Raw genomic sequence first — 20,889 nt, forward strand, 5'->3', positions numbered from 1 at the left:
ATCCAGCGCGCTGGGTAGACGTCGAAACTGCAGTCGTTGTAGAGGCTCCGTGCGTATGCGTTGGTTCATACACGATAGTGGTGACCGATTTTACTGCAGTGGAAGATGAGTGTTGAAACACCCGATGTCTACAGTCGTGCTTGAAGTGCCAGTTCTGTCGATCAACAGCGCAGCAAGGCCTAAAAAATTACGATGCGAGGTTCAGACAGTTTCATCCTGAGGCTTTCGCCATGCTCACCAACATGGTTGTCGGCGGAGGCGGTGACGGTGGCGTCCAGACGCAATGAATGTCGGAGCGTTCTGTAAGCATGTGATGGCACCATCCCCCCCCCCCCCTCCTTTTTTATGGCATGAGGCGAACACAGCACCCGCGCCCGCCATACATAAAAAGCAAAAAAGAAAGCCGGGTGCGCGTTCGATCATGAAGAAAATCTAAAGGAAAGAAAAGTGTCTTATGAGGGACTCTCCCCAACACTCCCCAAGAGGTTGAGCGTTGATCGAGGTTAATCGTATGTGATCTGTTCGTGCCGCAGATGGAAGTTGATGAACACGACGATGTTCAATGCACAGCGCGAGAGTGCGTTGCATTCAGCACGATGCGTGTAGCCGCGGTGGTTCAGTGTTTAAGGCGCTCGGCTACTGATACGGTGTACCCGAGTTCGAACCCGACCGCGGAGGCCGCATTTCGATGCAGGCGAAAGCAAAAGGCGCCCGCGTGCTTTGCAGTGTGAATGCACATTAAAGATCCCCAGGCGATTTAAATTATTCCAGAGCCCTCAATACGGCGCCTATTTCTCTTTCGATCCCACCTTCCTTCCTCCTCGTACGGCGTGGTTGAGGTGTCCACCGATATGTGAGACTGATAAACAACCATTTATCTATGATCCGTAATAGATTACGGTGCGCTTTTCTTACAGTATTTCGTGCTTTGAGCTACTCTCGCTGACGATATTGTCTGTGAATTTTGTGCCTATTGTCAAAAGAGTGCTTGATGTGCCCAGTACGGAGAAAAATGTGCTGCAATTGGTTTCGGGTTACTTATCCAAAACTTGACAGTGAGCTCCATGATTAACTCATTTTCTTGTAAGTTCAGGAAACTTTCACCTTTCTGCAGTGTCCTTCAATCTAAGTACCGAAAACTTTAAATGGCAGTAGCAAACATTACGCTACTGAAGCGCGATCTAGACACGTAGTGCAGTTTGCAGAAATTTCAATTTTACGTGTAATTAATTAATGATTACGGGAGGAAAATGAGCAGAGCACAATTGAACTGAACAATTCGCTTTCTTCAGCTCATATTCTGCCATTCAGTTCAGCTTTTGGCTATGCAACTTACTCACTTTTGTAAATTTCCTACCGCGTTAAGCTGTGAATTAGGTACCTACTTTAATTTCATAAAAATGCATTCACTGCTAATGTTCAATGCAGATTTTTTTCAACACCAGACAGTCCTACCGCAATGGAAATGAACTTCTAAAGAACAGCGCTTCTAGCGGTTCATAGGAAACGAGCACAAACCGCCTTTTAATATAAAACGAACTAAAAACAAAATTAGCACGTCTTTTAAAAGGATGCACGAAAAGTGGACGGAAAAGAGTAAAGCGAAGGATGAACGTAGAACGAGAAGAAGCGCCGTGCCGTTCTCAAACGCATGGAGCTTAAACCTTGCGTCATCAAAGAGCCCACTGTCGAATATAAGAGAAGAGGCTTCGATACTGTTCCCACCAAAATAAAAAAAAAGATATTCACGTTGCGAACGCTTGAGGCCATAATTTTATACCAGGAACTAATACCACCAGTTACTGGCGCAAATCTATTACAGAGTTTCTTTCAATTCGTCCGATGACGACTATCATTCGAGGCTTTAGTACGCCCTGGGGTTGCAGCAGAGTGGGTTGAGGTTGAGGTGTTGAATGCTACAGGTGGGGTTAGCCTTGCTTTGTCTGCCGGCAATTTCTCCACCGCAGCGTCCCTTCGATATTAACAATGTCGCATCTACCCCGCTAAGCGCACAGTCTCTTATAATACCACACATTCTCTCCCGCAGTCACCATCTATGCACACAATCAATCCACACAGTTCACATCACAGTCCACTCCAGAAGTCACCATCTATGCACATATTCAGTCACACTACAGCATAGGCCATTGTAGTGTCACACTTCATATACACAATCACTCACAGTATAAAGTAGTCCACTCCGGAAGACTGCTCCCGAATCAAAGGCCACTAATATGTCATTCATGCCGGGACGTTTATATTGCAACCGCTTTCATAAAGGTGTGTACAAACGATCGCAATGAGGAAGCGAACAGCTCTTGCTTAGTAAAATATCCCTAGAGAACAAAAAAGAAGGGGCAATATTTACTTCCTGTTAGCCATATTTTTCTCAAATTTTAATAAAAAAATCACAGGATGGTTACGACTGTGTAACGCGAGATTCAGCGATAGCTGTGTAGGCATTTAGTTTTGGCTGGTGGCTCTTCCAAACAGAGCCACCCGTAGGCTTATGCGACCCAGGTTAACATAAGGTGACATCAGGCGACGAGACACAAACAGATGCACAGCATTAATAAAGGTCTTAACACATCCTACGTGGTGTAATTCGCGATGATAACGATACCCTGGTTGCAATGGTAACCGGTGGGAGCGTTACCATAGTAACCATGGTAACCATGGTAAAGCACCCATCGGTTACGCCGACGGCGACGGCGACGACGAGGGGCGTCTAACAGCTCTCGCTGTAAAATATATTCATAGATCACGAAGAACACAGCCATAATTTTTTACCATAGACGTTTACGACTATTCTACAAATTCCCGCCGGGTAACGTTAAACACAACAGAAACCTGACTGTCTTTCTCCGTAGGTGTTCGTCGTACAGACAAAAGAAGGCGTGCTCAAGACCCGAGCCGTAGGCGCGGAGGTCGACGCGCTAAACAATCCCGCGCCTCCGCCCGTGTTGCGGCTCAAAGGCCAGATGGTGTCGGTGGAGGAGACGCACAGCATCCTGTTCCTGTGCTCGCCGCGCGTCAAGGACATCGACGACATGCGCCGCATGGGGCTCTTCTTCAGCGACCTGGCCATCCACGACCCGGCGAGGGAGCTCATTCTGCGATCGCACCACCACCGCGGTGAGCGAGAACTCATCGGGAAGCTGGACGAGGCCACCAACCGACTGCGCATGCTCCAGTCCAAGTTGGACGAAGACAAGAAGCGCACCGAGGAGCTGCTGCACGCCATTCTGCCCGCGAAAGTGAGCTTCGTTTTTAGTTTGGCTCTAATTCGCACGAACTCTATAGTTTTTCGCTTCGCTGACAAGTTTGCACGCAATGCTGCGCATGTCGTGCCAGCTCCACGGATCGAATCACGAGAATGTAGGTTAAGAAGGGAAAATGTGGAGAAACCTTAATGCATAGAAGAACGGTGACACGGACGATGTAACACGTTATCCAGCCTGATACTCCGCACCAGGACAGTGGTGGAGGCGAAGGGACGGAAACAATGAAGAATGTATATGAGTGTAGAGTGGGCAGTACAGGTGGCGCCACCCTTCAGTCATTGCATAGCAACATCGACAGTGGGCATGTATCCACACCGCAATAATTAGGCGCGTAGCACCTAACGTTCGAAATCTCGGGGAGGAAAAGTGTATTCGTTATGGCTTATATCATTAACACTATTATGCCCATAGCAAAGAGCGAGATTTCTTCCAATAATCTCCATCTATTTGATTCGAAAGCCAGACCAGGGCACTTGTCATGGCACAGTATTCATTTGTGATCTGTCCCCTTGTCTTGATTCCTGCGCGCCTCGCATCATTCTCTTCTACACCTGCGAGGTACCTATGTCGTATAATTAATTTATTAATGCAAAAACATTATATGCCCCATTAGCACAAAAGCCGGCGTCAGTCACCGTTCAAGATATAAAATTATGCAATGACGTCACCGGGCTCTCGCTTGAAGTCAGCAGTAGACCATAAGATAGTGACGTCTAGAGCAAAGGAGAGTAAGTAAAATTTCTTTTGATTATTTGGTGAATTGAAACGAGAAGCTTCAGAATGCGAGGCGCGCATGGAACCCATGGGCCGCAAAAACGCGTTATTCCTTGGCGAGTAAAGTTGAACCTAGTGTATGGGTTTTCTTCTTACTGTATGCTAATTATAGCGTCGTCATTAAAAAGGAAGGAATATTTAAGCAACCTCGCAACAGAGCTCATGATGAGAAAACGATTTCGCATTCAAAGCACGCACGCAGTCATAAGCGCCTTCCGTCATTTTTTTGCCCTGCACGTATCTTTGTTTTATGATTTCAGTTTCTGAAACCGCTGATGCTCTTAAATAACCTAGTGACGTATTCCAAGTGTGTGGTTCTTCTCCATGGCGCTAAGAGCCCGAGCAGCAGTGGGTGACGAAAGAATTGAGCAAAAAAAAGAGACAGGAAGCAGCGCGTGGGCGACACAGAAAACGAACGCTCCTGCCGAGGGTACAAAAAATAAAGCGCTACAGTTCAAAGCAATTGTGCACTCGCGTGCTTCGAGGATCCCCTCCTTTCAGCGTCTCAAGTCTATGTTCTCTCCCGAGATATCTTCATTTTGTTTTCGAGCGCACAGAACAAAAAGAATCTCCTTTCATATTTAATGACGGCTTGAGTACCGAGCACAAAATTTCGTATGCGTCGCTCGAATGTTTCTTTTTCTGAAACCGTACTCAGTTTCGAGCAGGAAAGGGACATGAAACTACACCGCACTCGCACCTTTCTCCACCTTGTCCTCGGTGGAAGCTGCGAAAAGGTCTCGAAAGCGGCTCTGTTGAGAAGGCATAGAAACGATAATTTTTTGCATTTTTTCACTACCCCTCGAACCTCTTTCTTTATGTAAAGATTTCTCGCATAGTCTCGCAAAGTATCGGTCCCATCCGCCCCGCATAATTGACCACGTAGACATCGGAGATTTTGAAGACAGCCGTGCTTAATGCGTTGGGGTACGGGTTCTCATGTAGTAAAGCAAAGGTAGATCTGCAGCCCAAACAGTGAAAGGAAATATACCAATATATCTCATTTTACTGCTGGCGCTATAAAAACAGTGCCACGACATTTAATTGAATGTCACCCTCGATTGCGTTAGACTGAGCGGTAGGTTCAGCGAGACCGATATTTGCAGTTCATGTTAGCCTTGGTGTTGTTAGCTTTTACTAACCTGAACTTCATATGCGGTGATCCCAACAAACGCCTCTTATTCGATTCCGCTGTCATTTCTGCCTTTTGCATATGCTCCGGATTTATTTAAACAGGTAGACTCTGCTACCTCAAATTTCCGCACTTAATTCTGTCCTTTTCTTGACGCTTCCCTAAGGTGCACTAATTGCTGTCATCTGCGTCCCAGTGCATAATATTAGACCGAGTGCAATCAGATTACTTTTCAGAGGGCGCAGCGGAAAAACTTGAGTTTTTGATACAAAAGAAAACATACACCAAAATTGAAGCAATTTCCTTTGGCACACTAGAGTATATCGCTGTAAATTCTTGCCGCCAGAACTCATAATAGCTAAAAAGCGTGTCCTAGCAGCACACATAAACCTTTAAAGAAAACCAAGACCAATCTTTAGGTTGTTTCGGTCGAGGCTAATCGTTATTTTACACGTTAAAGGTTTAGTCACGCTGTCAAAGCACCGGCGGTTTCTTGTAATGTTCATTTGAAAATAAGTTTTTTTATTATATGACGATATTTTTCCTTCAGTGTGATGGCAACAGACGCAAAGTACAAGTCTGTGAAAAATTAGGAAGCTAGTGGTCCCTTTAGTGAACTCGTAACCCTAAATGCAGTAGCCTTATGCATTACAGGAGTAATTCATAGTTGTCTGTAATAAACATCATTATTCAGCATTCAGGTTCTTTTAACCGTGACGCCTAAAATTTGAGATGGATCACGGTATCATTCGTAACGTTCAAGAACATCGCAGAATAAATCACCCCTCCTTGTTCTAGATTATCCGTGTACTAATTAGTAAGGAGTAGCTTAAACTTTGTTTACTTTCCTTGGCACCGTTGCACGTTTTGAGGCTTCACTTATCGATCCCGTCGCGTTGCCAACGGTAGATCAGTCGGTGTGCACGTCGCCAGTTTCCTCTTTCCCTTTCCTCGTCGGTTCCCAGCAAACCAGTCGTCCAAAGTACGGCGTGATTTCAACCATAAAAGTCCAACTGAAGATGATAGTACTTCAATATCCATAGGTTATGCCGCACAAATTGAAAGAACTCTAAAAAAATACGGTTTTTATCGCCACGCTGTTGGGTAGCACAGAAAGACATGCACCCGGCTTGATATCAGCGTTTCTTTTTTTTTTCGTGCAGTGTAAACATAATCTTTGCGAAGTAAGTAACGTATGTTTTTCTGAGTATCGTCGGCTGAGTACAGTGATAATGTATATTTCGCGAGGAAAATAGCTCGCTTCGGTGTCGCATGGTTTCTTACAGCCGCGGTGAAACGAAAGCGCCGAAACGAGACACGAAACTTAAGGAGGGAAATTTCGCAACCACGGTGCCCAGACACATAAGTCGACGCGTTGTGCGCGCAAACGTCTGTGGCATTGCGGGGAAAGAACGATCCCGTTTTGCTGGAATGCGTGTCGGCCTTGTTCGTTGCGACAGCTTGCCTATGCCAGAGCGCTTAAGGTCATCACCTGGCAGGCAGCGAACTGGTGGAGAAGAGATAGAGCAATCATAACATATTTCACGGCTCCTGATCGACAATCTCATGTTCTTAGTTTTAATTTTTGTGCATACATCTTCAACAGAAATAGACATGTTCTTTATAGTCCACGAATTTTAAATGCAACCATGCGACCATTTGTGCGTATATGTGCCGTCACTGCTGTGCCCGGTGTAAAGAATCATTGAGTTTAATAGACCAACTTTTACGCTTCACATATCTCACCCTTTCAAGTAGCAGGAACTCTAGTGTGTTAGCACACTGATAACCAAAAGAAGTCTTTAGTGTTTTTCTTACATATGTCGATAAAAGTGTGCTCCGGTAACATCCAATATTTTCAAAATGACAAAAGGACAGAGAGTACATTTTTTTCTGCTCCAGATCCTGCGGATATCTTAGGAAACGAAACAACGAAATCTGCTCCATGCAAGTATACTGTCCAGGCTTCTAGAATGGCCGGTTAACAGAATCCGACGCTGTGTAATAAAAGAGGTGGCCAAATCAAAGCATTGCAGCGTATAAAATGCACATTTCTATTCACGGGCAAATCAGTCGCCTAGAAACAAGAATCCCTACTTCGATAAACAAGAACAAGAACCAGATCTACACAACTCAGTCAGCACTTAATGGTTTCCTGGGGAACGTATCCCTAATAACACATTTTGTAATGGGCTCCGTATCCATTTGAATAAGCAATTTTGGGGCACTGCCCAGGTGAAGAAGAGTTATTAAGGAAGAGCAAATCCTTTCCTAGTTCCGGAATGGTGTTGCCGACTACAGCGACAACTGTTGCATGCCAGCTAAGTTTTCCTAAACGCATAAATGAAGCATTACTACTGAATGCATAACAGCTAAAAAAACAGTTGTGGAATACTGTGAACGTAGGCTCTCTCATAATGTCTCCTAGTAAAGATCTACAGTGGTATCAGGGTCGGGTGAGTTGATTTAGAGGATTGTGCTTCCTGCTAAATCAGCGCAGAGGGACAAAACGCTAGCAATGAGACATCGGACACGCCCAATCGCAAAAGGGTGGAACGCATTGTTTTCATTTTGAGAAAAGCAGCGTTTTATGTTTACATAACCATTTCTCACGTGATTTTGTAACAGACGAGCCTCAAACTATACCTTGGCGGTGTAAGAATATATAGTACTTTTTCCTCTGAATTGAACTTGGACTACTAAGTAGCGCAGTTAATGTTTCCTCTATCGATTCCCCTCAGCCATGATAGTAATATAATCTAAGATGTGAGTAATTTCACAGGTATGGAATAACTCATCTAGTCTTAGAAAAAAATACCGTTGTTAACTGCCATAATGCGTTTTTTTTTTAAGAAAAAGTATTTTTACCCCGCGCAAAAAAAAACAGAAATGTGCGCTTCTTAACCGCCATGGCCAATACAATGCAGTTGAGCACCTTACTGATGGATACGGATAATTTTCTGCAGTCCTACACAAAAAAGCGAAGAACTAGCAATTGTGTCGGCTCGAAGAAGGAGTAAATGCCTATAAATGACTTTGCCTGCCCCCTTCAGCCGAGCGCAAGGGAAAGGTGCGGCACGGAGGAGTCTTAATGGCGAGCGATTTGCTCTTGACCAAGGAAACAAGGGTTGGAGGAACGCCTACTGGTCTGAGATATCAGACTGCGGGTAATCCGACTAACAGAAGCAACACACAAACTTCGGCTGGCAAAGAGCACGTACCCCTCAATTTGTCTCCTTCGGCCAAGTTAACGAACAAAAAGGTACCGAGGGAAGATATAGGAATGGGTTGTGCCAACACTCCTCCCTCCCTAAATCCTGAGCTCCGGAAAGACTTGCAGCTACGACTGCTGGCGGAATGTTGGGTTTGGGCAAACACGTAATTGCCATCCTACACTCAATCGATGGAATCCAGTAGTGCCCTAGGGGGGGGGGGGATAGAATTAAAACAGATAGCGTCATCGAATCCCCGCGGCTACTGATACTTGAGCTTGCTCACTTGTTGCTCGCCTAGTCAGGCAAAACAGTGTCGTTGTGCAAAACAAATTGAGAGAGATGAAAACGTAACTTGTCCGTACCAAAGCTGTCCCCATTCACCTTGAAATACTCCGACCTCACCAGCACGTCTTCCCATTTATAGAGTTAACAGAGATAAATCAGAGTAGTAATGCATAAATGTGTGAAGTTCTAACGCTGGAATTGGGCTTTAAAGCAAAACTCTAAAAAAATCGACAGCACAGGTTGTGTTGGGGTTCATTCTTCAATCAGAAAACAATGTGAAAAACAAAAGTTGACATATAGCACACAGTGCTGACAAGATATTTTTGTGAAATAAGTTAACATAAATGCGAGTGATAAATGCGGGAGAACAACAATGAAAAAACACTGGAAACAACATGTTTTTATTTTTATTTTTAGATTGAAACGTTCAAAATGTTTTGAATGCATTATTAAGAAAGTTGCTGCTATGATGGCGAGTAATGTGCGTAGGGTCTGCCCTGGCGTCCGCGTCTTGTTTAAACAAGAAAATCTGCTCTTGGATTCAAGAAACACTGGATTTTTTCAGGTTCGCAGGTCCGCCGTGCTGAAAAGATGATACTTTTCAGCGGTCATATTTTGCTGTATTGAGAGTGGTGGACAGATATGCGTTTGGTAGGAGAGCCCACTTGCTGATTATGTCCTGTGTGGCAAAGAAGCGTCGATGTCCAACTGGCGTTTCGCTCTCTCCTAAAGCACGAAGTGAAGGTAGGCGCCCTTTGAGGTCAGTGCAATTAACATAAGCCACTTGATCCTGACCGCAAATAAGCGCAATAACGAAGCCCTTCCCTACTGCCTCCAAATTTCAAGGAGAATATACAAAAGATGATGAAACGAAACAAATTATTGAACACAGCAGAAAAGATAACCAGCGGCAAAAGTTGAAAAGAGACAACATTTTATTAGCTGCCTTGCTTTCTGGCGTTGTATAGGTAGAACTCGTGATGAAGCGGGAAGTCGCTGAGCGCGTGTAAGATAGGAGGTCTTCTTGCAACGCCTGCAAGCTGCGTTCGTTCAGGCACCAGGAACCTCTGCGCGACTCACGTTAATGGTATTTTTTCATGAACTAGCCGCAGCCTTCCGTAATATTAAGTGAGCGCGTGTAGTCTTGTCACTAGTGCCACTTTCGCAGTTGCGGTAAAACCAAAGTAAAAAATGTTTTACAAAGTCGTGGTCGGCGAAACATTTCGTTCTTATTTCGCTCACCGCGGGGAAGCGTTTTGCTCTGACCTTCTTTGGTTGCGTGGCTTCCAAGAAAATGCGATTGAAGCTCCAAATTAATGAAGGTAGTAACTTCCAAGTGCGATACTCGCAACCGGAGGAGGACAGCGGACAGAGCGAGACAATAAATGCACGTGACATGTTTATCTTAGACGGATCGCAGTGGTAGATTGGACTATGGGCGCTCCAGAGCCCCACAGATTTCGGTGGACTCACTTGGTGGCAAAAAATTTTTACGCTTAGCGCCGAGCGTGACTAGAGTTCCGAAATTCTAAAACCGATAATCGTTGCAACTAGAGGCCGCATACAGGGTGTTTAAGCTAGGACATTGCAAAATTTTTAAAAATAGCCTTTTTGATTTTGAGCATTTTTGATAGATTAGAGAAGAACACTTTTTTTCGGCATGGCATTGTCAGCGGTGTAGTACATCGGAATACGGCTAAGGCGTGCTAAGTAGCAGGTTGGTCAACTAATAGTGAATAGTTAACTTTTCACCTATTACAGTTAGACTCCTTAATTATTAACGAGCCTGGTGTAGCCCCACAGCAAGTAATATCTATATCAGTTTTTAGAATTTCGAAAATGCGGTTACGCCATGTGCTGTGGTCCAACAAATTTTTGCTATTTCGAAGAGGTACGTGCACTGGAGAGGTTGCTTTCCCTGCAAGCTTCTAGAAAGCGAGTGTATTTTGGCACGATAAAGCCAAAATTTGTTTGGCCACACTGTAGAGTGTAACCGCTTTTTCTAAAGTCTAAAACTGATATAGATATTGCTTGCGAAGGGCTACACACCTCTCAATAATCAAGAAGCCTAACAGTAATGGCTAAAAGTTAAATAATGAGTATTAGTTAATCATCCTGCTACTTAGCACGTCTATGCCGTATTCCAATGTAGTAGAGTGCTGACAATGATATGCAGAGAAAAGCGCTCTTCTAACCCAAAAATACTGTTCTTAAATATTGTGTAAAGTCTTAGGTGAAACACCCTGTATAAATTTCTCAGTGCAACCAGCTGCAAAACTGTAATGTTAAAAAAAAAAGTTAGCTTTATAATATGAATAACCAGCTTTCCAGTTAACATCATTCACCTGTTTTACGACGTCCGATAGCGCTTGTATTACTGTGCTGATAAAGCAATTGTTATGAATCATACAACCCATCTTTATATTTTTACTACCGGGCTTCGATTAAACTGCCCGCATATGTGAAATGCATCGGGAAGAAGTAAATAACAAGACATGCAATTATCCAGTGGCTCTATTTGCTAATCATTCTTCACCCGTTACCTTCTTTTTGCCGCTTTACAACAGGTCAGCCCTGGCTACGCTTTGAGGTCACAGGTGGGAGCCGCAAATGGGAAAGAGGCAACACGATAATTCACCCAATGAATCAATACAAAATATGAACAAAGCTGATTTTCCAGCAGGAACGTCTGTGACATCGACAGATACATTCGCTGTTTTTCTACCAAAAAGTAATCTTTGGACTGCTAAAAGCGGCGGAGTGGCTCGCACTAACTGCTCAAAAGGAGAAGAATACTTTGTAAATGAAATGCGCACTACATGCCTCTGCGGCTTTGCGATCTTTATTATTGTTTTTCAGCAACCAACGGCAGTGGAAAGCCGTTTCATGCGGGAACCGGTGTGTACGCGTCATGGCAAACATATTCCCATAAAGTATGTTCACGTCTCAGGAAACGCAGCGATTAGAGAATGCTTTGTCGTTGATCTCAGAGCCTCTTTGCATTCCTTCCCTTTGGGAAGCAAGAAACGGGCAGCGTGAAGGAGCGGTACAAAATAATAAAGACGCAAAACAAAAATGCCTGCTTGCGTTTCTCTTTTGTGTTCATGCTTTAATTGATTTTCCTCATTACACCAACCACTGTCGGTCTGTCTGATTCTTTATTCTGCGCAGTTCGCGCAGAACGAGTACCGCCTTTCAAAATTCAGACCAACTTTCCAAGCAGGATTTCTGTTCCCTGCAGACATGATTCCACCTAGTGCAAATGACTGTCCTATATTTATGCCGTGACAATAAACTGAAAATGAAATATGCAGTTAATGTGCAACATAATAAGAGCGATAAGATGAAACAGACTCCTCAAAGCTGTATTTAAATTAGGTTGGTGTTTGGGGGTTTAACGTCCCAAAGCGACCCAGGCTATGAGAGACGTCGTAGTGAAGGGCTTCGGAAATTTCGACCACCTGGGGTTGTTTAACGTGCACTGACATCGCACAGCACACGAGCCTCTAGAATTTCGCCTCCATCGATGTTCGACCGCCGCGGCCGGGATCGAACCCGCAACTTTTGTGCCAGCAGCCGAGCGCCGTAACCACTCAGTCACCACGGCGGCTATATTTAAATTAAGCATTCTTTAGTAATATGGCAACGTGCAGTGCAGATACTGTTAAGCTAGATTAGAGTAGTGTATTACCTGCGTGCTCACGTAGAAACCTGCGCTCATAATGCGTTAGATGAATTCGCTACCCTGGTAATGCACGTACTATGGTACGTTTCTGTCGCACACTTGCGGGCAGGAATAGCAGTGTTATGAATATCTAAGAACTTTGAGCAGTTTTCAGGTAATGTGTACTTCTATTGAGCACTTATTCTTAGAAAGAAATTAATTGGCACAGTCATTTTCCATCAATATTCGAGCAGTCAGCCACGCAAAGAGGAATGTTATACTTGTACCTTAGGAGCTGATCACTGGGATAACATTATTGCCAATTTTTAAGTTGTCACAAAAGCTACTCAGTGGTTAATCTATGATTCATGTTTATATCCTATTAACTGTTGTTAACTGTATTACCTGTACTAATACTAATTTATAAGCAAACTGATTCATATTTCCAAGCGTCTGAACGCGTACCTTAATAATTAGAAAGACGGCTTCAAGAAATTACTACCTCTGCTTTTAATTCTAATGAAGGATAAAATTATGCGTCTTAACTCCAGAAAGGAAAAGATTTCCCTGTAATTGCCAGCGCAGCTAATAAACATCAAAAGCTCATTCGCTCTTCGAGATGGTAATTATGACTGCTCAGTATTGCGACGTCCTTCGCCTTTAGGACTCCATAGTCTTCACATATTACGCGCCGGCGTCTTGTCTTCATCCCCTGTAGGTCGCCAAGCGCCTCTGCCAGAACCTTCCCGTAGAGGCGGAGAAGTTCGAGACAGTGTCCTGCCTCTTCTCAGACATCGTGGGCTTCACCAACATGTGTGGCAGCTGTGCGCCCATGGACATTGTTCGCCTGCTCAACAAGCTGTACCTGCAGTTCGACAACCTGTCCCACGTGCACGGCGTCTACAAGGTGAGGCGCCATAATCCATTTTCCATCCATCTTCAACATTAGAAGAAAGGCATCATCAGAATATTGTTCGGTAGTACGGCATTCCCACCAAGATAACCTATCCAGGTCTATGGAATCAGTACCAAATAAGGCAGCACGCTTTATTCAACGGTCGTACTCCCCATACCAGAACGTTTCTGCATAAAACAATCTCTAAATCTTCTGGACCTCAATATACGAAGGAAATTCTTTCGCCTGTCACTGTTCCATTCCCTTTACTACAACCATTCATCTTTCGCACGCAGGAACATCACAGCACCACATCACATATAATCTCGTATCAACCATGCGCATAAAATTCAAACAGCTTTTTCCCGCACAGAGAAATACCAGAATTCTCCATTAGTCATGATTATAAGAGAGTGGAATGCTTTACCTGGTAGCATAGTGTCTACTAATGAATCAACATCTTTCCTTTCATCGCTATTAACCTTTGAGTCAGGCGCAGTAGTGCAGTCCGTTTGAACTTGCCGCCTTGTACCTGTGCTTTGAGTCCTACATGTAGACATTTTTGTTTATTGCACACTTCACTATGCCCGCGATGTATAAAACTGACCCAGTTGGATGATTCACGCTTTTTTCTTTCATTCTTGTTTTTCCTCCATTTAGACCAAGTATGAAGTGAAGCCTTGTGTATTTTTAGTATCTGCCCCCCCCCCCCCCCCCATGTAATGCCCAGCCAGGCCGTCAGGGTACTTAAATAAATGTAAAAAATAAATAAAAGTCTAAGTTTTCTTCTTTGACTGCTTTTCCCTATATAATTCAAGCAGCAGCAAGAGAGAGAGAGAGAAAGAGAGAGTATCCCGAAGGAAACACAGAGAGCAGTGCGCAGTACTTTTCTCGAGCCTGTAGGAGAATGTAATAAGACCAAACAAAGCAAAACAAATTGCCTTTTTGCCTGCGTTATTCATATATATTTCAGCATAAGTCCGCCGCTGTGGCTAAGTGGATATGACCCCGGCTGCTGGCCCGAAACACACGGGTCCGATCCCGGCTGTGGCAGTCTGATTTTTATGGAGACGAAATTCTAGAGGCCCGGGTTTTGTGCGATGTCATAGCACGATAAAGAACCCCAGGTGGTCGAAATTTCCGGAACTCTCTACTACGGCGTCCCTCTTAGCCTGAGTCGCTTTGGGATGTTAAACCCCCATAAACCGTAAACTAAGTGATCTTTCAGCATAAAGTGAAAGGGCTTTTGAGTTACAGAGAATGCTTCAGTTGCGCAGATACGCTCGCCAACATTTATTGATGCCCGAGAGGTTTAGAGCAAATAGATCGCCGTAGTCATTGATTCCTCACATTCGTCGTCCGAGTTATTCAGGATATCTGAAGCGTCAATTCTTAGGCTGTGCGTGTGTCTTGCTGTTGTAGTGAGTACGGCTGGTGAGAGCTAGCGCGAAATCTGTACTAAACTTCTACTCGTATAGGTGGAGACCATCGGCGACGCATATGTGGTGGTTGCCGGAGTGCCAGACTTCGTGGAAGACCACGCTGACCGCCTGGTTGTCATGGGACTCGACATGATCACAGCCACGAAGAGCGTAATCAACCCTGTCATTGGAGAGCCCATTCAGGTAACACACTCTATTGCTAATCCCAACAGGGTGCTGATCCGTGCATGAGTCCCCGTTTACATCTTACTCTAATACTCGACAGACAACGATTTTTGTTACTCTTTACGATCTACGCACGTGAAGGAAAAGTGAGGAAAACTCTTCTGAATTTCTATTTTTTGTAAAAAAAAAGTATCTTATTGCTCTTTCTGGGTATGTCGATTAGAGTATCAAAAGAAGAATTTTGGCTGAGAAAGTTGTACTTAAAAATTTTCCCCTTGATTCGGTTCCAATATTTTACTTCTATACAGAAATGGACTCCGGGATAGTCGCTTTTAAATGAATAGCAGTGTGACATAGCTTCACAAATCCGTGTCAAAAAAATTAACTTACGCACCGCAGTTGATCTTGCGGAATCAACCAGTGATGGCAGCACCTCTGTTTTATTAACGTTAAAAGCATTAAAAGCCGGGGCATCGAAAGCCCCTTGCACCGGAAAATTTCGTGTCGGCATTATTGGCATCTGCGATATGAGCAAAAAATCATGAGCGTGGCTCTGGCAGGTGGGCCACCTAGGTCACGTGACTTTGTGACGTCATCACAACCTGCCCATCGGGGCAGGTGACAGTTAAATTAATGACTGGTGGCTCGGGAAGAACAACTTTAGTCGCAAAAGGCCCACCGCAGGGAGCACCTGCTATCACAAGGCAGTGGCGCAGCGGTTGAGTCATGCGCCACTGCCATCGCTCAACTACTGTGCCAAGAGTGCTATGAGCCTATGAGGACTCCCAGAGGTCTATGAATGTAAAGTAGAAAATGACCTTCAGCAGATATGAGAACTGCCCCATTTCGCTATCGCGTCATACCCTTAAGGCGGAGTTCGTCTCCTCCAATTTTTTGTTTTTACCTGTTCGAGCTTATAAAAACTCCGTTATCGGCAAACGTAGCGTCTCTGTCGTTAAGATGCGGTGATCTGGACACTGCAGTGTAGCCGTCGAAAAGAAAGAATGATTGATGGAAGATAATACTGCCGCAATCCCTGTGGTGAATCCCTTGACGCTTTGTTGCACAGAACCAAAGCTTCTTTTAGACCTGTCTGGGCGCTGCAGCCTTCGACGAAGTAAGTTACCAGATCAGAAAGGCAGATACCCTGGACGCCACATTGTGCTCTCGAAGCTTTAATTAGGCAGACTGGACGAAAAAATCTCTAAATGTTTTCATGCGATGGATAAAACCGCCTCCCTTAGGAGTCAACTTTTCAGCAACTTGGTTCGATTAGTAGCAGCGAAATGTGATTTCGAACTCACTACTTAAGCACTCATGAAGTTTCTTTTCACATGCGGTAATCGACGCTAACCAGCTCTTTCTCATTTCCTGAAGCTGTAAATTTCGGAAGAAAATTCCTTAGTATAGAAGCCGTTTAGGAAGGAAAACAGGCTGGAGCAAAAATATTAATATGTATGCCCTTTCTCGCGCACAAATTTTCTTTTTGTGCGCTTCCTGCAAAGCCGAAACAAAGCAAAAAGAAACAGAGAAGTTGCAAAAGCATGTCTGTAAAATCATCAAGCTTATTGCAAAATTGACTGATACGGATTAAGGAAGTTACTGCCAGTGCAGTATAAACGGATAGCCGAGACTTGATAACTAGTATTTGGAGAGATTTGTCTCGACGCCTCGCTCTTTATATTCCGTTCGCCTTACTTACCTTCGAATGTTTCTCTCTTGTTTCCTTTTGCGCTCGAAGGTTTCACTCCTGGCGTGGTGTCGCCATGTCCTCTTCACTGTTATTTTGAAAGATAAGTTTAATCCTCGTAATCTACAGACGGGACTGGCGGAAATGTATCACAGAAAACAGCGCGGTATACTGATATGCATTCTATGCAGTTGCCATTTAAGCTTTTCAGTGCTTGCGTAGCTGCTGAAGACGATGGGAGCGCTTCTTTAATTTTTTTTGTGCCAGTTGAGGAGGGAGCAGAATGAAAGTCCCGTGGAGCCAGTTGACAAGCAAATGGGCTTCTTATTGCTCAAAACTCCCCAATCCCTGCTATTAAGGTTTGACTTTACTCTAAGGTTGCACAAACATTAAGCGGTAATTCCCGCTTTTTCCCTACCGCGCTCCTCCAATGCGCGGTGTGTGCCGTAATAGATTTTGCAGCCTTCTCTTTGCTGCAGCGATTAGACAATATTTCTACTGCTTTTCATTCTTTGAATTTGGTCGGGTTGCCTTTTCTCACTACAGTTTCTTTAAACTGCGGTAGAAGGCGCCGTTACTGTTGTTAAAAGCAGCGGTGATGAACAGGTCGTTAAGTTTGATTGCATTCATTAAGCGGTAGTTGCTTAGCGAAAGTTTACAGGCGTCGTTACGAAATTAAAGCGCCACAAAGACGAGCCAGAACTTCTCTGAGTGGAGTTTTCTCAAATTTCTGAGATGCCAGCATAATGAAGATAGCTAGACAGAAAGCTATTCGCCCAACAGCGTAGAACTGCGGTACTGACGGGCTATTGACGTTTTCCAAAACTGGAGAAGAGCTGCTTTGAAAAATTGCTGTAAAATAAATAGCAGCAGTGCCAGCAAATAAATATGATAAAAGCACACACCTTGTTGATGCCAAAGTTATTTATTAACATCTTTTAAGCCCCTCCCCTTTCCCATTTGGATAACTGCACTCAGGGCTAAGCTTAGCGCTGTCTCTAATGCACGTATCTTCGGATTCTTTGTTTTGTTTTTTTACTTTAAGATCAATGACTGCGGTGCTTGCTTTGTTTTTGGATACTAACGCATTACGCATGCACGCACTTGATCGATCCACTGTACTCGTGAAAAAGGCGCCCACTTTTTTCTGCTATGAATTAGAGCCATGAATTGCGAGGTCGTCGAAGTTTAGTACGTACTGAAGTCTCCTCTATTTGGTGCTGTCTCTCTGCGGGATCATGTCCCAGTATGTACTTCATACAGGATCTGAATCTCTATGCAGATGCGTATAGGTGTGCACACGGGCTACGCGACGGCCGGCGTAGTTGGGAAGACAATGCCACGGTACTGCCTCTTCGGAAATACAGTCACCCTTGCCAACAAGACCGAGAGCCTGTCCAAGCCTTCTAGGGTCAACATCACCGAGGTGGCCAGAAGGTGAGATAAAGTACAATGTTTACCCAATTCCCTTCCCTCTGGTAGATAATATATACAAAGCCGCGCTATCCTGAACATGATGGAATGGGATAAAGGGGAAATCTATCATCATAAGACGATAAGTAAGCACAGTCTCTGTCGTGCCCCCACCACGGATGAGATGGGAGTACTGCGGAGTTCACCTGAAGGCGAAGAGGGCCATAGGGTTTTATAACCGGACTAGAAGACACCAGTGTCTCATTTTGGTGCTGAATTCCTCGCTGAAATATTGCACGTTGATTGGTTTATTTCTCTAACTTTAATGGCTTTTCCGCCCCAATGAATAAAAGAAAATCAAGAGATTGTAATAATTTCAAACACATCGTTTGGTATCGTTGTATTACTTCTATCGGCCTCTACAATATTTGCCTGCCATGTAACAATAAGAGCGAGATTTTTTTTGTCTTTTTTGGCAGTGTTGTAATCTGTATGCACACAAGTAAACAATGTGTAATTTACGCCTGACCGTAAAGCATCCCCATTCATAGCCGCTCGTAAGTTGCGTGATTTGTTCACGCAGCTTGCCTTTTATATGTCTCTTAGGAAAAGAGGCTTTTAAAGGCGCAGATCGCGAAGCAAAATTCGTGTTCAGCTTTCGCTTTGTGTAACCCCAGACTCGCACCATCCTGTGCAGGGAAATTAAGTTTTCTCTTCACCTTTCTGACTTTATCTTTTTTTCTCGTACTCAATAACAGGGCGCATAGCAAGACAACCTGACATTTAAGTTTCTTCAGAGAAAAGTTGGCACGTTTCTTTATTGTTTACGTAATACCTCTTTCTTTACTGTAATTTATTGTTTTTCAAGAGAAAAGTGTGCTTATTGCGGCCTTTCGTGAGCGAGAAACGGAAGCAGGGATATATTCAATGAAGTGTGTAGATCTCGCCCAGATTTAAAGCAGCAGTTTTAAATGGTTACAAGCTAGCCGGAAATAAGTAACTGCGCATTCATTTGGGGGCCTTTAAAACCTTCAAACGCCGTAAAATTCGAAGCAGATTAACGAATCTCTGTGATCGATGTCTTCATAAAAAAGAAATAAAATCGCACCGTTATTCACGGCAGCTGTGTAGGAAGCGGAATCATTCCTGAGATGTTGTCCAGCAAGATCGTATAAGTTACATCTCAAGATTGGAACCGACTTTAAAATCGTAATGTATCCACTCGTTCTTGTATCCACCCTTTCGGCCTGCCTCACGCAATTATTATGCTGTTTTTGATGCACAGTTTCTGAAACAAAACCACCGGCGCTGTAATTAATTCAGTGGTGCTTAGTTTTTTCGTACCAGGCGGTGTTTTCTATCATAGCGCTTAATGACTGCAGCCACTCATATGCCTTTAAAGGCTTATTGACACTAGCTTGGTGAAGGAAAGAAAAACCGGATTTCCTATATCATGTGAATTTTGGATTTCCGGTTTCTTTAGAAAAGCTCGCAATAGAGCATTAGAAGAGCTATCTCCTCGTTCTAAATTACTTCAGAGCGCCAGCTCCGACAAAGGATCTCCAGACCTCGGTTTTGGATCCTTCTAGTTTAATCGTAGTGACTTTGCGCTTACAGGAAAGATTTTGAGTGTACAATAGCAGCCTGTAAAACTATGAACGCTTGCGAGCTGCGCAGCCATTTATTATTCGTATTTCTTCCTTCATCAAAGATTCTCTCCAAATGAGGAAAAAATATATAACGGAAGCGTTTAATTACTCCTGTTTATCTCCATTCTCATCTCACATAGTCTCTGCAGTTTGAAGGCTTTATAATTATTTATTAAGATACAGAATCGAAGAATCCTCCAGAAGAAGAGCGAAGATCGTTTTTAATCAAAACATGATTAACTCTCCCAAACAGAAATACATCAATTTTTCTGGCCGTACTTCGTGAACGCCCCGAGGCAACGAACCTAATCTTCTCCGAGTAATTACGAAGACGAGCGCAGCTTCAGCCACCTTTTCATAATCGAGCCGTCGAATCCAATTTCAAGCTCTTGAATTTATCATCGTAGCACGAGAAAGGCACCTAAGCGAATCTATGTCGTTTCATAAACGAGCTTCAGTCTATCTCGGGGAGGGGGGGGGGGGGGGGGGGAGTCATTGATCAGCGCATATATGGTCTTCGGGCTTATGACTGCACAAAAACGTGGATGAGGATGTGTGTACGGCCAATAAAGGGACAGTCGCTATGGATTCAAGGTTTCTCCTGACAGCAGTGAAGGCAGTTAGTGCAAATAACCGTTCTCTGTCGCATACTGGAAACTCATGACGAGGGCTAGCAAATTATTTCTTATAATGTCAGTATCTTCAGTTTGAAAAGTAAGTATGAAAAAGTTCTGTCGCCTTTTCCATAATACGGTTTCCTGTCCTTCCTACAGACACACGTAGAGAGCGTTCTCTTGTACAAGGCTACCTAATTATGAGGCAGTGAGCTCCGTGCAATTATGCCAAAATAAACATGTTACAAGAACGAATTCATGAGTAGAACATCAGGGGGAAGGGTTAGGGGCAAGTATCATTCACATATCTTTTTTTTCTCCAGTGACTGACTGCTTTACCTAATTAATATTTGTGTCACTACAGAACGTTGTAGATTTCAGCTCCGAAGGTGTATTGCGGCCGCGGTGTCTTATTCAGCGCTCTTGCCGTGCGTGAAGTTTGATAGTGACTGCCACAGAAATCGGAGTACGGTCACAAATAAATGATGCTTCGTCAGAAGGGAAAATTGTTTTAACCTCAGTTTGCGACACTCTACAACCGCAACTCTGTTCTAGATTCTAGGGTGTCATCCGGTGCAAGAAAAAATCCCGATGGCCTGTAGGCAATGCCACAAGCCACAACTTCTACGTCCTTGGTAAAGAGCACCATATAAGTTGATCAGCACGC

General features: G+C 44.0%; 1 protein-coding gene across 1 annotated transcript in view; it reads left to right on the forward strand.

Moving 5' to 3' along the window:
- Nucleotides 1–20,889, forward strand: part of LOC144130340 (guanylate cyclase soluble subunit beta-1-like) — a 111,934-nt gene that overhangs the window by 79,406 nt on the left and 11,639 nt on the right. Inside the window, exons 7-10 of the mRNA XM_077664270.1 lie at nt 2,871–3,257; nt 13,073–13,261; nt 14,728–14,874; nt 17,829–17,983. Of these exons, the coding sequence (XP_077520396.1) occupies nt 2,871–3,257; nt 13,073–13,261; nt 14,728–14,874; nt 17,829–17,983 (878 nt within the window). The remainder of the gene's footprint in view (nt 1–2,870; nt 3,258–13,072; nt 13,262–14,727; nt 14,875–17,828; nt 17,984–20,889) is intronic.

This window comes from Amblyomma americanum, chromosome 4 (genome assembly GCF_052857255.1).
Source record: "Amblyomma americanum isolate KBUSLIRL-KWMA chromosome 4, ASM5285725v1, whole genome shotgun sequence".
In the NCBI taxonomy this organism is placed as follows: Eukaryota; Metazoa; Arthropoda; class Arachnida; order Ixodida; family Ixodidae; genus Amblyomma; species Amblyomma americanum.